General features: G+C 41.4%; 1 protein-coding gene across 3 annotated transcripts in view; it reads right to left on the bottom strand.

Annotated features, from left to right (window-relative positions):
• LOC139546973 (signal transducer and activator of transcription 1-like) overlaps positions 1 to 17,265 on the bottom strand; it is a 31,121-nt gene that overhangs the window by 11,947 nt on the left and 1,909 nt on the right. For all 3 annotated transcript variants that reach the window (XR_011669298.1, XM_071355968.1, XM_071355969.1), the window contains exons 2-9: positions 12,244 to 12,371; positions 11,177 to 11,321; positions 5,822 to 5,917; positions 5,404 to 5,493; positions 5,142 to 5,220; positions 3,081 to 3,184; positions 2,835 to 2,986; positions 2,575 to 2,733 (exon numbers count right to left, since the gene is read on the bottom strand). Coding sequence is in view for 2 of the 3 variants with exons in the window: in XM_071355968.1 (XP_071212069.1) it covers positions 2,575 to 2,733; positions 2,835 to 2,986; positions 3,081 to 3,184; positions 5,142 to 5,220; positions 5,404 to 5,493; positions 5,822 to 5,917; positions 11,177 to 11,321; positions 12,244 to 12,371 (953 nt within the window). In the remaining variant the exon portion in view is untranslated. The remainder of the gene's footprint in view (positions 1 to 2,574; positions 2,734 to 2,834; positions 2,987 to 3,080; positions 3,185 to 5,141; positions 5,221 to 5,403; positions 5,494 to 5,821; positions 5,918 to 11,176; positions 11,322 to 12,243; positions 12,372 to 17,265) is intronic.

The raw sequence follows: 17,265 nt of genomic DNA, 5'->3' as shown, positions 1-17,265 counted from the left end.
GAGTTCGTACGGTCAAATGTGCATTCAAGTCATCAGTTGAATACGTTGGACAGGTCAGACGCCACAGGCCTTCACAAGGATCCATCCAAGGTCAAGGATATTTTGGACACCCCAGTTCCTAAGAACGTGAGCCAATGTTTTTTCCTGGGGTTACTGAATTTCTACGGACGCTTTATCCCAATCTAAGCAATGAAGCTGAAACTGCTGCATCAGTTGTTTTGTCAGGACAAAACATGGAAATGGACAGAACAATGCGAGGAAGCATTCATGAAAACCAAGGAAACACTATTGAAATCTGAAGCACTGACACACTTTGACCCGTCATTGCCCATCCAACCAGCTTGTGATGCTAAACCCATATGGTGAGGGAGTAGTTGTGTCCCATATCATGCCTTCAGGTGAAGAGAAGCCGGTCGCTTTCGTATTGAGAACATTGAACAATTGCAAAAGTAACTACGCACAGATAGAACGAGAAACCCTCATGAGTGCGTCAGTTTCACCAGTATCTGTACAGGAGGAAGTTCACCCTTCTTACAGATCACTGTTCACTGACGAGCATCATTGAAGGAGGATAACAGTGTTGGAGGATACCAATGTTGCAACAGCTACACTCGGGTCATTGTGGAATGGCTCGCATGAAGGAAATTGCACAAAGCTACTTCTGGTGGCCTGGATTGGATGGAATTTCTCCATTGAGGAGAAAGCAAAAACATGCTCCTCATGTCAGAAGGTTCGCAACGTACCTCAACTTCATCCGTGGGATTGGCCGAAGGAAGCATGGCAACGCGTACACGTCAACTTTGCAGGTCCATTCGAAGACAAAATGTTTCCCGTGGTCTTTGATGCTCACAGCAAGTGGCCAGAGGTTGCCATCATGAGGCCTACTACTGCTGAGAAGACCATCGAGAAGCTTGGAGAAGTGTTTAGTCAGTTTGGATCGCCACTCCAACTCATTAGCGACAACGGACCGCAGCTAGTGTCCTAAGAAATGACTACATGTGAATGGCGTACAGCAGGTCCGCCCCACGTACCATCCATCTACCAATGGGCTGGCAGAGAGGTTCGTACAGACCATGAAACATGCCTTAAAGTGTTTCAGGGTCAAGGGACACTGCAACAATGCTTGAACAGCTTAATGCTATCCTACAGGAACACGCCTGACGCAACCACCAAGGCTTCGCCTGCATCGCTACTCAAGAAGAGAGAGTTACGCACAAGCTTCGACCTACTCAAACCTCCGAACTCAAAGGAGGCAGTGCGACGTCAACAGTACAGTCATCTCAAACGTTATGAACTGAGAGCAAAGGGCAGAGCTTTTAATCCTGGAGACTGTCTTAGCTAAGAACTACCTCAACGGACAAAAGTGGGTTCCTGCTACAGTCATTGCTCCGACTGGTCCTGTGTCCTACACTGTCTAGACTGCAGAGGACGTCATCTGGAGAAGGCACACATATCAGTTACTGTTGAGTAAAGCCACACCGACAGAACCACCAGTCGTGAGTGGTCCAGAACTGTTACTGGGTGACACCCTGACCCAGCAGTCGTCACCTAGGGGCTCACAGTCACCTTCTCAGGACTATTGTTCATAATGGGGACAATTTAAGTAGGAAAGGTGGAGATGTGGTGTATTGGGGTTGTGTCACGGAGCATCATGGGGGTTGCATGTGTTGAGACCGAACACGTTCTAGATACATTTTTGAACACATTCATGTCACCAGTCTCATCATTATTGAATTGTTATAAAGACATGGTTATGAAGCCCAGGAGACATAGCAAAAAAATTATGAGGTTATTAGCCGACAGCCTAGTGAAAATGTCATTGGTTTTACATGTCAGCCAGCTGGTTGGCCCTTTCCCATCCCCTTGCACCTGGCTATCAAGGAGATTTCGTAAGGTCATGGTATTGTGGTGACTTTAATCACAGGGAACAACATATCCGATTCTCCGCTAAACAGACATGCAAATAGGCCTAGTAGTGGCGATTCGGCAACAAGGATAGCACACGTGCACTCTTTTTGTTATTGTAACATCATGGATCAATGTTGCAAATGTCTATTTCCTCAAGCACATTCGTGGACACAATGTACCAGACATTTTGATAACAGTGAGTAGCTGCAGTTTATATTTTGAGACTCTGCCAGTGCCACAAAGATAGCTTGGAGATTTGTGAATGTGAGATGGAGATAGCCTTCAGTAACTGCGTCGAGAGGTTGCGTGTATAGCCTACTATTGATAGTCAGCAATGCAATTTATAGAAGGGATGTTTTCTATTGGGGACTTTACATTGAGTAGGCAAAATATGGTCGGCTGCTAGCGATGTGAAGACTGGTCTAATGTAGACTACGAATGAAGCCAGATATTGATTTGTCCGGTTCATTCATGCAGCTATTCGCAAAGCATATTTTGCATTAGTGCTGCATAAAATGTGTTTAGCATTGGTTCACGGGACCCGTCAATATTTTTATTGGGAATCGGGAAGGAGCTTGGTCGGTAAGTCCCGGTCTACTGGTTAAACCCTAATGTGTATGTGATCGCTACAAGAACATAGATATAGGTGACAGAGCGGGGTCTCACTTGACAATAAGGGTCTTGAACAGGACGAGAGCGCGTTCCTCCAGAGTGCTTTTGCACTGAGTGATGGGGTCGTTCTCGTACGTGTACTTCTGTTCCAGCTCCTGAAGCTTCTTCAGCTGCTGTCGTACCTGCTGTAAGCCCTCTGCCACCGCAGTGAACCTGCACACACACAGGGTTATGGTTGAAAGTATCTGAACAGTGTCTAAGGTTATGTGTAGTGGCAGGGGCAGGAGCTAAGATGGACAAGAGGCAGGGCTGACCAGGTTTGTAGCTGGTCTAGACAGGCATTAGGTGGACCACCGATACACGCAATCTGCTGTCTGTGCTTCCACTCAGGTATCTCCTCCGTCACCAGGGTGTACTGGATCTGCCCGGCCAAGTTCAGGATGTCAGCTATCTGATGCACCACCACCTGCAGGTCAGGAGAAAACAAACACCACAAGCTAATCATACACCACAAGCTAACCATACAGCGTACACACACACACGGATGCATACACACGCACCTCTCTGGTTTTGTTGAGGTTGATGAACATCGCTCCGATGACCATCTCCTCTTCACGGATCTCTTTCTGTACCACCGGTGTCATCCCATTCACCTCTTGTTCCACTGACAAATACATAGAGTCACAACTGATATAGCGTTAAGCATTCCCAATATGATATTAAAAAGAAAGATCTGGAATTTTACAGCACAGCTATTTCAGTCTGGAAAGTAGTTTTTAGTACAGTAGGAGTAAGTTGTTATTTCAGTACCTTCACATTGGCTAAAGCATAGACCAGGGATCATCAACTAGATGATGACCGCAAGAAGCCCAAACAGATATAATATTAGACTAAAACAATCATTTCAAACCTTGCTTACATTTGTATACGATCACGTGTTTCTCTATTATGCATAGGAAAACTTGGGAAAAGATTTCCAAAATCACTTGGAGCGGATATCCTGGTGTTTTTACAATCTTTCATGTCCAATATTTTTTTAATTCATTAAATAATATATATATATATATATTAAGTGCCTTCGAAAGTATTCAGACCCCTTGACATTTTCCATTTTTTTTTTTTTTTTTTACAACCTTATTCTAAAATGGATTAAATAAATAAATAATTCCTCAGATTTCCACACACAATAGCCCATAATGACAAAGCAAAACGTTTTGAGATTTTAGCCAAAGTATTAAAAATAATAAACAGAAATATCTTATTTACATAACTACTCAGACCCTTTGCTATGAGACTCGAAAATTGAGCTCAGGTGCATCCTGTTTCCATTTATCATCCTTGAGATGTTCCTATAACTTGAAGTCCACCTGTGGTAAATTGTACATGTCTATATAAGGTCCCACAGTTGACAGTGCATGTCAGAGCAAAATCCAAGCCATGAGGTCGTAGGAATTTTCCATAGAGCTCCGAGACAGGATTGTGTCGAGGCACCGATTTGGGGAAGGGTACCAGAAAATGTCTGCATTTGAAGGTCCCCAAGAACACTATTGGCCTCCATTATTCTTAAATGGAAGAAGTTTAGAACCACAAAGACTCTTCCTAGAGTTGGCTACCCGGCCAAACTGAGCAATCGGGGGAGAAGGACCTTGTTTAGGGAGGTGACCAAGAACCCGATGGTCACTCTGACAGAGCGCCAGAGTTCCTCTGTGGAGATGGGAGAAACTTCCAGAAGGACAACTATCTCTAAAGCACTCCACCAATCAGGTCTTTATGGTAGAGTGGCCAGACGGAAGCCACCCCACAGTAAAAGGCACATGCTAGCCCGCTTGGAGTGCCAAAAGGCACTTAAAGACTCTCAGACCATGAGAAACAAGTTTCTCTGGTCTGATGAAACCTAGATTGAACTCTTTGGCCTGAATGCCAAGCGTCACATCTGGAGGAAACCTGGCACCATCCCTACGGTGAAGCATGGTGGTGGCAGCATCATGCTGTGGGGATGATGCTGACAATGATCCTAAGCACACAGCCAAGACAACGCAGGAGTGGCTTCAGGGAAAGTCTCTGAATGTCCTTGACATTCTGGCCCAGCCAGAACCCAATCGAACATCTCTGGAGAGTTCTGAAAATAGTTGTGCAGCGACGCTCCCCATTAAACCTGACAGAGCTTGAGAGGATCTGCAGAAAATAATGTACCCAAGAAAACTTGAGGCTGTAATCGCTGCTAAAGGTGCTTCAACAAAGTACTGAGTAAAGGGTCTGAATACTTACGTAAATTTAATATTTCCATTTTTTTTAATTTGTCATACATTTTCAAAAATGTCTAAAAACCTATTTTTGCTTTGTCATTATGGGGTATTGTGTATAGATTGCTGAGGGGGGAAAAACGATTTAATCAATTTGAGAATAAGACTGTGACGTAACAAAAAATTCCAAAAGCCCTCTATATATTTTTGGGAGGCTCAATATAACTTGGGGGACCAAATAAAACCACCCGTGGGTCACCAGTTGGGGAACCTTGACATATAGCATTATCAGATCTAGGACCAGTCTAGTCTCGTGTCCCAGAGCCAGGCTGTTGAAATAGACTAGGACCAGGCTCAGAGGCTATAACTCTACAGTACCTCGGCTCAGCAGGGTCTTCTTCTTAAAGTCATGTTCATCCTGTATGTCCTCCAGTGACTTCATTCCCTGCTCTACATCCTGAAGAGGGCAGAAGTCACACTATTGGTTTTTCATGGACATCGATGATGTTTGTGAAAAACATGTTCTGTCCTACTCTTCCAGACTGTTCAACTGGCTATTTTCATATAGACAATGCCGTAGTAGACTGCATGACAAAAAGAACACAACCAATATCACCTGGTAATGGCCAAATGAGCGCACCTGTACTTGGTTCCTCAGGTTTTTGACTTTGTTGTCCAACTCTTTCTGTTTCTCCAACATCACGTTGTTTTGTGCGGACCCAACGGTTTCCTGTCAAAAACAGTTACAGACAATATGTTCTTCTTTCACACTCTGAAATGCTACTTCTGTTGCAGCAATGATTGAACATAAAATACATCATATCAGAGGCTGTTTAACACTTTTTTAATATACAGTATATACTGTATATATATATATATATATGCTGCTAAGAAATTTGCTGAAAAATCAGTTCATGGCTAAATTGTCCATGCAATAACAACTTTTCTCGGAAACACAAAAGAATGCGTCATAATCACAATTCAGTACACACACTGCGACAGACTATGCTCCCACATTTCCATAAGGCAGTATGAAAAAGGCAAGATCAGTGTCTCACCTCTTTTTTTAAGACGGAGGCCAGGATTTTCTTCTCCTCTTTCAGACATTTACATATAGTCATGGCCATGTGCAAAGGGTCCTCCTGAAAGTGGTCCTAGGAAGACAGTTAATGAACTTTAAAAGTCGAATGGGTGTTCCTTAAGGTTCTGTTCCGGGACCACTGTTCTTTTTCACATACTTGCTAGTTGCTACCTCTTGGAAATGTAATTTATTAAGAGGAAATGTCCTGCAAACCAGATAAAACATTATAGGTGCAATATGCAGAAATTGTGCCACTGTTTCCTGGTTGCTAAAATTCTAATTTCAGTTTGTGGCAAAACAAGTAAGTATAGATAATCATTGTGAAATATCATTTCAATAACCAAAAATATTGTATTTTCAGCTGTTTGAAGCTGGGATACAAATCCGAAAAAGAAGCTAAAACTAAACATATAAATGAGAAGCATAGAAAGAGCGCACATAGAACAGCTCTACCACTTCTTAAGACTTGCTTTCAATGAGAATGACAGATCTACACCTCACATTTATATGTGAATTTGGTTGGGTCGCCCAAAAACGTACATATAGCGGCTTTAAGCTTGCTAAAACAAAGGCTTATGTAACAAAGGACTGGATAGCCAGTATCCTGTTTGAAAACTCAAACAACTCAATGGTTAATGATTAGCTTAAAGAACCTCAAGATACTTTTGTGTATGTGGACACCCCTTCAAATGAGTGGATTCGGCTATTTCAGCCACACCCGTTGCTGACAGGTGTATAAAATCGAGTACACAGCCATGCAATCTCCATAGGTAACATTGGCAGTAGAATGGATTTACTGAAGAGCTCAGTGACTTTCAACGTGGCACCGTCATAGGATGCCACCTTTCCAACAAGTCAGTTTGTTAAATGTCTGCCCTGGTCAACTGTAAGTGCTGCTATTGTGAAGTGGAAACGTATCGGAGCAACAACGGCTCAGCCGCAAAGTGGTAGGCCACACAAGCTCACAGAACGGGACTGCCGAGTGTTGAAGTGAGTAGCGCATAGAATCATATGTCCTCGGTTGCAACACTCACTACCAAATTCCAAACTGCCTCTGGAAGCACAAGAACTGTTCGTCGGGCACTTCATGAAATGGCCGAGCAGCCGCACACTAGCCTAAGATCACCATGCGCAATGCCAATCGTCGGCTGGAGTGGTGTAAAGCTCGCCGCCATTGGACTCTGGAGCAGTGGAAACACGTTCTCTGGAGTGATGAATCACGCTTCACCATCTGGCAGTCCGACGGACAAATCTGGGTTTGGTAGATGCAAGGAGAACGCTATCTGCCCTAATGCATAGTGACCACTGTAAAGTTTGGTGGAGGAATTATGGTTTGGGGCTGTTTATTATAGTTCGGGCTAGGCCCTTTAGTTCCAGTGAAGGGAAATCTTAACACTACAGCATACAATGACATTCTAGATAATTTTGTGCTTCCAACATTGTGGCAACAGTTTGGGGAAGGCCCTTTCCTATTTCAGCATGATAATGCCCCCGTGCACAAAGCGAGGTCCATACAGAAATGGTTTGTCGAGATCGGTGTGGAAGAACTTGACAGGCCTGCAGAGCCCTGACCTCAACTACATTGAACACCGTTGAGATGAATTGGAACGCCGACTGCAAGCCAGGCCTAATTGCCCAACATCAATGCCCGACCTCACTAATGCTCGTGGCTGAATGGAAGCAAGTCCCCGAAGCAATGTTCCAACATCTAGTGGAAAGCCTTCCCGGAAGAGTGGAGGAGGTTATTGCAGCAAAGGGGTGGACCAATTCCATATTAATGTCCATGATTTTTTAATGAGATGTTCGACGAGCAGGTGTCCACAAGCTTTTGGTCATGTACACACTTTTAAGTGTGCCTTTAGAGGCCATGCAATTCAGTACTCATCTATAAACAAAAGCAATTTTGATCAAAAGAGTTCATATTAACAAAGAAATTTGAAGGACTAACAGTACAGTTAGATAGCAATAGAAACGGTACCATAGAGGCACAGAATAAGTTAGAGGAAAAACAAAAAGAAATGGAGGAACTTATTCAAGAAAGATCCAGTATAATATATTATAAAAATAAAGCGAACTGGATGAAATATGGGGAAAAATGCACCAAATTCTTTTTCAATCTTCAATATAGAAATGCTACCAAAAAAAATGTATTAAAACTTGTTACAAATGATGGAGTCACGCATGATTCACCAAATGATATTTTGAAAGAGGAAGTAAAGTACTTTAAGAATATGTTTTTGTTTCAGGCTCCTCCATCTCCACTAACTGAAACTAATTGTATGGATTTTCTTCCTAATAATAATGTAAAATTAACATCTGTACAGAAAGACTCATGTGAAGGCCAAATTAAAGAGGAGGAACTGCTTGATGCAATTGGGACCTTTAATGATGGGAAAATTCCAGGGCTGGATGGCATACCAGTGGAAGTATACAAAACTTTTTTTGATATACTCAAAGGACCATTATCAGCTTGTTTTAACCACTCCTATATAAATGGTAAATTATCAGACACGCAACAAGAAGGTCTGATATCATTATTACTGAAACAGGACCCAAGTGGTATATATAAAGATCCAGTCCATTTAAAAAATTGGAGACCTCTTACACTTCAGTGTTGTGATGCAAAAATCCTAGCAAAATGCTTGGCGCATAGAATTAAAAAAGTATTGTCAGATATTATTCATCCTAATCAGACAGGTTTTTTACATGGACAATACATTGGAGATAATATAAGACAAGTACTGGAAACAATAGAATACTATCAAATATCGGGGACACCAGGTCTGATTTTCATAGCTTATATTGAAAAGGCTTTTGATAAACTACGACTGGAGTTTATATATAAATGTCTAGAATATTTCAATTTTGGGGAATCTCTTATAAAATGGGTTAAAGTTATGTATAGTAACCCTAGGTGTAAAATAGTAAATAATGGCTACATCTCAGAAAGTTTTAAACTATCTAGAGGAGTAAAACAAGGTTGTCCACTATCGGCATATCTATTTATTATTGCCATCGAAATGTTAGCTGTTAAGATTAGATCAAACAATAATATTAAGGGATTAGAAATCCGTGGCTTAAAAACTAAGGTGTCATTGTACGCTGATGATTCATGTTTTCTTTTAAAACCACAATTAGAGTCTCTCCACGGCCTCTTAGAGGATCTAGATACTTCTGCTATCCTCTCTGGATTAAAACGAAATTATGATAAATGTACCATATTACGTATTGAATCACTAAAAAAAATGCACATTTTACATTATCATGTAGTTTACCAATTAAATGGTCTGACGGAGATGTGGACATACTCGGTATACAAATCCCAAAAGAAAGAAATGATCTCACTCCAATACATTTTTATAGAAAGTTAGCAAAAATAGATAAGATCTTGCTACCATGGAAAGGAAAATACCTGTCTATTTGTGGAAAAATCACCCTGATTAACTCTTTAGTCATATCACAGTTTACCTATTTGCTTATGGTTTTGCCTACACCTAGTGACCTGCTTTTTAAATTATATGAACAAAAAATATTCAATTTTATTTGGAACGGCGAGCCAGATAAAATTAAAAGGGCCTATTTATATAACGAATATGAATTCGGAGGGCAGAAATTATTAAATATTAAAGCATTAGACCTCTCACTAAAGACATCAGTCATACAAAAGTTATACTTAAATCCAAACTGGTTCTCTAGTAAATTGGTACGAATGTCTCATCCTATGTTCAAGAAGGGCCTTTTTCCCTTTATTCAGATTACACCTGCTCACTTTCGGTTGTTTGAAAAGGAAATAATCTCCAAAATATCTTTATTTTTTAAACAAGCCTTAGAAAGTTGGTTGCAATTTCAGTTTATTCCACCTGAAAGGACGGAACAAATAGTACAACAAATATTGTGGTTAAATTCAAATATACTAATTGATTAAAAAAACTGTATTTATCGAAGAAATGTTTAAAAAATGTAGAATTTTTGTGAATAGTATCATAAATAGGACTGGTGGAGTTGTCACACATGCAGCTAACACAGACATATGGAAATGTCTGCTCTACCCAAAATTACAACCAATTAATTACCACAAAAATGGAAGAGGCAAGTAGAAGGGGAAAAAGTAAGGAACTTGTATGTCGGCCCTGTATTAAAGAACATAAATGTTTCAAGAAAAGTGTGATACATAAAAACATATACCAATTTCATTTAAGGACCAAAAAACTGACAGCTGTGCCATATAAATTGCAAAATAGTTGGGAAGAGATTTTCGATGTACACATTCCAGGGCACATGGTTTATGAATTGATACGCAAAACAACGCCGGATTCAAAACTTCGAATTTTTCAATTTAAATTACTATACAAAATTCTTGCAACTAATAGAATGTTATATATATATGGAGGATACAATCTTCCCAGCTCTGCAGATTCTGCTGTGAGGAGACAGAGTCATTAGATCATTTATTTTGGTATTGTCCATATGTAGCTCGTTTTTGGTCACAGGTCCAGGAATAGCTGAAGAATTGCAACATTTGCCTAGAACTAACGCTACAGATAGCAATACTGGGTGATTTCAAAAGCCATAGTCAATCAATCAATAATATAATAATTATTTTAGCAAAAATGTTTATTTTTAATCTACAATCTGTAGAAGCTATGAGAATAGGAAGGTTCAATTATTTTGTGAAGCATCACAGCACAGTTGAAAAATATATGGAAAATAGAAATCCGAAATGGATGATGTTGAGAGATAGATGGGAGGGGTTGAATGAAGCTGAAGGGTGGGACTAATAACAAGATAAACAATGTAAAACATACGGGATCTGTAAAATGTATATAGGTTCGGAACCTTTATGAAATAGCACAGTTACAAATAGAAATCAAACTGGATGGACATCAGAAATAGAGGAAGGACTAAGAACAAACAAGAGAGAACTATTGTAAAGTAGACTGTGTCTGTAAAATGTGTATAAGATGTATAAATTGAAGGTAAAAGCAGAAGTGTTTATTAGTTTACTCCAATTGGGGGATCGGTGGTAGTGATTGCGGGGAATAATAATAAAGGTATATTCTTAAAAAAATAATAATAATAATTTTAAAAAATTTTTTTTTTTTTTTGGTCATGTAGTGTAATTTGTGTCATTACATCAGCTTGAAACATTGTTGATACCCTCGATCCTGATTGGCCCTGATCTGACAATAAAACAGCATCTCCAGAGCAGCAGTCTTAGAATCGAAGCACCAGTTTAATGGATTCATACTCAATAGCCAATGCCTGAGTGTTTATACCTTGTAAATTCAGGTCAATCCTTACAAATTAATAGCACATTCCACCCTGGCCTTACCTGCAGTTTGCGTTTAATCTTGCGTACATTGTGTTGCAACAGGAAGTTGTTCTCCAGGGCGAAGCGGCTGTACTGGTCGTCCACCTGGCCCAATAGGTCATGGAAACGGACCGTCGCCAGGGAAACGCTGGTTGCCACCGTGTCCCTGCAGGGCGTCAACCAAAAGGGCCGGGATTTTGAAATCTATTGTTATCATTTAAAATGATAGCAACCAGACCACAGAGACACAGTATCTTAGAAAGTGAAGAGTTTGACAAACTGTACATCAACAACAACGAAAGTGTCAACCTTGATACATCTCTTACTTTTACTTTCAGTTTTCTTATTACAGTAGTTGGCGCAGGCTTTCATCTACCCATGCATTTCCTGCAATTCTATGTCACGTATACTCCCTCTCTGACCTCTAGGTCATCAGGCTGTTGATTATTCCGCACACCTGTTACCATCGTCTTGCGCACCAGCGCCTCATGACACTCACCTGGACTCCATCACCTCCTTGATTATCTTCCCTATAGCTGTCACTCCCCTAGGTTCTTTCCTCAGGTGTTATTGACTCTGTTTCATGTCGGTGTGTTGTTTGTGGGTTTTTTTTGGTTTACTTATTAAAACACTCACTCCCTGTACTTGCTTCCCGTCTCTCAGCGCACTCGTTACATTCTACATATATTGCCATAGGCTGGAGAGAAGTTATTGCAGTTTTTAATATGATATTTGAGTGAGAGTGACAAGTTTAGATAGTCTAGCGGCCAGCTAATTTACCAATCTAAAAAAATTGTTGCTGACATGGCTAATTGAATGACTGTCAGTGACAGAAATAACAAGAGAATCTGCTTTTACACAAACAAATTTTGAAATTGCACCTTGTGCATTTTATACTTTTCTAACTCTCAACAGTAAGTTTACATCTTTTTTTTGGGGGGGGGGTTGATCCACGGGCCCGCCAGTTGCCCTTCCCTTACCTAGATCAACAAACAGCAGCACATTAAATTATGAGAACAGTACACAGCCTTTGAACACATACTGACTGTGTAAATGACAGACCTAGTCAGCCACTGCTGCTCACTCACCAGTCATGGCTCTCTATCCAGGCACTGAGGTACTGGCGGATCTCCATAGGGAAAGTATCATCATACAGCTGATCCACCTGCTCCAGGTACTTGGAGTCTAATTTCTGCAGCTGGAACCACTGGGCCATCTAGGAACCAGGTACAGAGACATGGCAATCATTGTTTCCCCCTGTACCATTCCATAGGCACATACAGTCAACTATAAGCTTCTTTAGTTTTTGAAGGGTTGAGGAAGAGAGTCAGCTGCTCTATAGTACTGCTGGGTAACACCAATGTTGCCTTATGTGATAATGGCTGAACTGTTTTCCATGATCTTTTTACGGCGTTCTGTGTAACTCCGTGAAGGGATATAGTTTAAACAAGCTTTACAAGTAGCTAGACTGGAATTCAATTGAAGTGCATTTCACTTTCCTACAGTGTCACAACTTAATAAGCCGTGGTGTAAGGTACTTAAGTAAAAAATACTTTAAAGTACAACTTAAGTAGTTTTTGGGGGTATCTGTACTTTACCTTACTATTTATATTTTTGACAACTTTTTCTTTTTACTCCAAATAAATAAATAAAAATGTGGGCCGTCTGGTTTGCTTAACATAAGGCAGGTATTCCCACAATGCCGTTGGGCGTACGCCAAATAAACATGTGACTCACATTTAAAAAATAATAATATACACTGCTCAAAAAAATAAAGGGAACACTAAAATAACACATCCTAGAGCGAGAATAAAGATGACATTCGAGTAGTAAGACATACAGTGGGGAGAACAAGTATTTGATACACTGCCGATTTTGCAGGTTTTCCTACTTACAAAGCATGTAGAGGTCTGTAATTTTTATCATAGGTACACTTCAACTGTGAGAGACGGAATCTAAAACAAAAATCCAGAAAATCACATTGTATGATTTTTAAGTAATTAATTTGCATTTTATTGCATGACATAAGTATTTGATACATCAGAAAAGCAGAACTTAATATTTGGTACAGAAACCTTTGTTTGCAATTACAGAGATCATACGTTTCCTGTAGTTCTTGACCAGGTTTGTACACACTGCAGCAGGGATTTTGGCCCACTCCTCCATACAGACCTTCTCCAGATCCTTCAGGTTTCGGGGCTGTCGCTGGGCAATACGGACTTTCAGCTCCCTCCAAAGATTTTCTATTGGGTTCAGGTCTGGAGACTGGCTAGGCCACTCCGGGACCTTGAGATGCTTCTTACGGAGCCACTCCTTAGTTGCCCTGGCTGTGTGTTTCGGGTCGTTGTCATGCTGGAAGACCCAGCCATGACCCATCTTCAATGCTCTTACTTAGGGAAGGAGGTTGTTGGCCAAGATCTCGCGATACATGGCCCCATCCATCCTCCCCTCAATACGGTGCAGTCGTCCTGTCCCCTTTGCAGAAAAGCATCCCCAAAGAATGATGTTTCCACCTCCATGCTTCACGGTTGGGATGGTGTTCTTGGGGTTGTACTCATCCTTCTTCTTCCTCCAAACACGGCGAGTGGAGTTTAGACCAAAAAACTCAATTTTTGTCTCATCAGACCACATGACCTTCTCCCATTCCTCCTCTGGATAATCCAGATGGTCATTGGCAAACTTCAGACGGTCCTGGACATGCGCTGGCTTGAGCAGAGGGACCTTGCGTGCACTGCAGGATTTTAATCCATGACGGTGTAGTGTGTTACTATTGGTTTTCTTTGAGACTGTGGTCCCAGCTCTCTTCAGGTCATTGACCAGGTCCTGCCGTGTAGTTCTGGGCTGATCCCTCACATTCCTCATGATCATTGATGCCCCACGAGGTGAGATCTTGCATGGAGCCCCAGACCGAGGGTGATTGACCGTCATCTTGAACTTCTTCCATTTTCTAATAATTGCGCCAACAGTTGTTGCCTTCTCACCAAGCTGCTTGCCTATTGTCCTGTAGCCCATCCCAGCCTTGTGCAGGTCTACAATTTGATCCCTGATGTCCTTACACAGCTCTCTGGTCTTGGCCATTGTGGAGAGGTTGGAGTCTGTTTGATTGAGTGTGTGGACAGGTGTCTTTTATACAGGTAACGAGTTCAAACAGGTGCAGTTAATACAGGTAATGAGTGGAGAACAGGAGGGCTTCTTAAAGAAAAACGAACAGGTCTGTGAGAGCCGGAATTCTTACTGGTTGGTAGGTGATCAAATACTTATGTCATGCAATAAAATGCAAATTATTTACTTAAAAATCATACAATGTGATTTTCTGGATTTTTGTTTTAGATTCCGTCTCTCACAGTTGAAGTGTACCTATGATAAAAATTACAGACCTCTATATGCTTTGTAAGTAGGAAAACCTGCAAAATCGGCAGTGTATCAAATACTTGTTCTCCCCACTGTATATAAAAGCAACAGATACCATTAATAAGAAGGGGCGTCTTATATGTTGAGCTACCGAGTGGATAGGACAAGCATGCCCCATACTATTGTGGAGGACTTAATTCTTCCTGCTGCCGCGGATATGGCTGGGACAATGCTGGGGGAAAAGGCCCAAAAAACTATACAGACAATGCCTTAATCAAACAACACTGTTTCACGACGCATTAGTGACATGGCAGGAAATGTTTTGAAACAATTACTGCTTCACATACAAGCCAGTGAACTATATATGTTATAGCTGGATGAGTCAACAGACGTGGCGGGCCTGGCACAGCTCCTGGTATATGTCTGTTACGTTTATGGGGGGGTCAATTAAGGAAGACATCCTCTTCTGCAAACCACTGGAAACCAGGACAACATGAGAGGATATTTTTAAAGTACTGGACAGCTTTGTGACATCAAATGGACGTTGGTGGTCAAGATGTGTTGGTATCTGTACTGATGGCGCAAAAGCCATGACAGGGAGACATGGTGGAGTGGTAACGCGCGTGCAAGCAGTTGCTCCTGACGCCACTTGGCGCAGCATCCACCGAGGGGCTCTTGCTGCCAAGGAAATGCCTGACAGCTTGAAAGACATTTTGGACACTATAGTGAAAATGGTTAACTTTGTTAAAGCAAGGCCCCTGAACTCGAGTGTATTTTCTACATTATTTAATGATATGGGCAGCAACCATGTAACGCTTTTACAACATACAGAAGTGCGCTGGTTATCAAGGGGCAAAGTATTGACACGTTTTTTTGAATTGAGAGACGAGATTTAAGTTTTCTTTACTGACCATAATTTTCACTTGTCTGACCGCTTGCATGATGACGAGTTTCTCATACGACTGGCCGATCTGGGTGATGTTTTTTCTCGCCTGAATGATCTGAATCTAGGATTACAGGGACTCTCCGCAACTATATTCAATGTGCGGGACAAAATTGAGGCTATGATTAAGAAGTTGGAGCTCTTTTCTGTCTGCATTAACAGGGACAACACACAGGTCTTTCCAACATTGTATGATTTCTTGTGTGCAAATGAACTCAAGCTTACGGGCAATGTCAAATGTGATATAGTGAAGCACCTGAGTGAACTGTGTGCGCAATTACGAAGGTACTTTCCCAAAACGGACGACACACAACAACTGGATTCGTTATCCATTTCATGCCCTGCCGCCAGTCCACTCAACAATATCTGAACAAGAGAGACTCATCAAAATTGCAACAAGCGGTTCTGTGAAATTGTAATTTAAATCAGAGCCACTGCCAGATTACTGGATAGGGCTGTGCTCAGAGTTTCTTGCCTTGGCAAATTACTCGGTTAAGACACTGACGCCCTTTGCAACCACGTACCTACAGTTGAAGTCGGAGGTTTACAAACACCTCAGCCAAATACATTTAAACTCAGTTTTCACAATTCCTGACATTTAATCCTAGTAAAAATTCCCTGTCTTAGGTCAGTTAGGATCACCACTTTATTTTAAGAATGTGAAATGTCAGAATAATAGTAGAGAGAATTATTTATTTCAGCTTTTATTTATTTAATCACATTCCCAGTGGGGCAGAAGTTTACATACACTCAATTAGTATTTGGTAGCATTGCCTTTAAATTGTTTAACTCGGGTCAAACATTTCCGGTAGGCTTCCACAAGCTTCCCACAATAAGTTGGGTGACTTTTGGCCCATTCCTCCTGACAGAGCTTGTGTAACTGAGTCAGGTTTGTAGGCCTACTTGCTCGCTCACGCTTTTTCAGTTCTGCCCACAAATTTTCAATGGGATTGAAGTCAGGGCTTTGTGATGGCCACTCCAATACCTTGACTTCGTTGTCATTAAGCCATTTTGCCACAACTTTGGAAGTATGCATGGAGTCATTGTCCATTTGGAAGACCCATTTGCGACCAAGCTTTAACTTCCTGACTCATGTCTTGAGATGTTGCTTCAATATATCCACATAATTTCCCTCCCTCATGAAACCATCTATTTTGTGAAGTCCACCAGGCCCTCCTGCAGCAAAGCACCCTCACAACATGATGCTGCCACCCCCGTGCTTCACAGTTGGGATGGTGTTCTTCGGTTTGCAAGCCTCCCTCTTTTTAATCCAAACATAATGATGGTCATTATGGTCAAACAGTTCTATTTTTGTTTCATCAGACCAGAGGACATTTCTCCAAAAAGTACCATCTTTGTTCCCATGTGCAGTTGCAAACCGTAGTCTGGCTTTTTAATGGCGGTTTTGGAGCTGTGGCTTCTTCCTTGCTGAGCGGCCTTTCAGGTTATGTCGATATAGGACTCGTTTTACTGTGGATATAGATACTTTTGTACCGGTTTCCTCCAGTATCTTCACAAGGTCCTTTGCTGTTGTTCTGGGATTGATTTGCACTTTTCGCACCAAAGTACGTTCATCTCTAGGAGACAGAACGTGTCTCCTTCCTGAGCGGTATGATGACTGCGTGGTCTCATGGTGTTTATACTTGCGTACTATTGTTTGTACAGATGAACGTGGTACATTCAGGCGTTTGGAAATTGCTCCCAAGGATGAACTAGACTTGTGGAGGTCTACAATTTTTTTCTGAGGTCTTGGCTGATTTCTTTTGATTTTCCCATGATGTCACACAAAGAGGCACTGAGTTTGAAGGTAGGCCTT

This window comes from Salvelinus alpinus, chromosome 20 (assembly GCF_045679555.1).
Source record: "Salvelinus alpinus chromosome 20, SLU_Salpinus.1, whole genome shotgun sequence".
Lineage (NCBI taxonomy): Eukaryota > Metazoa > Chordata > Actinopteri > Salmoniformes > Salmonidae > Salvelinus > Salvelinus alpinus.
This window is presented reverse-complemented; position numbering and strand designations above follow the sequence as displayed.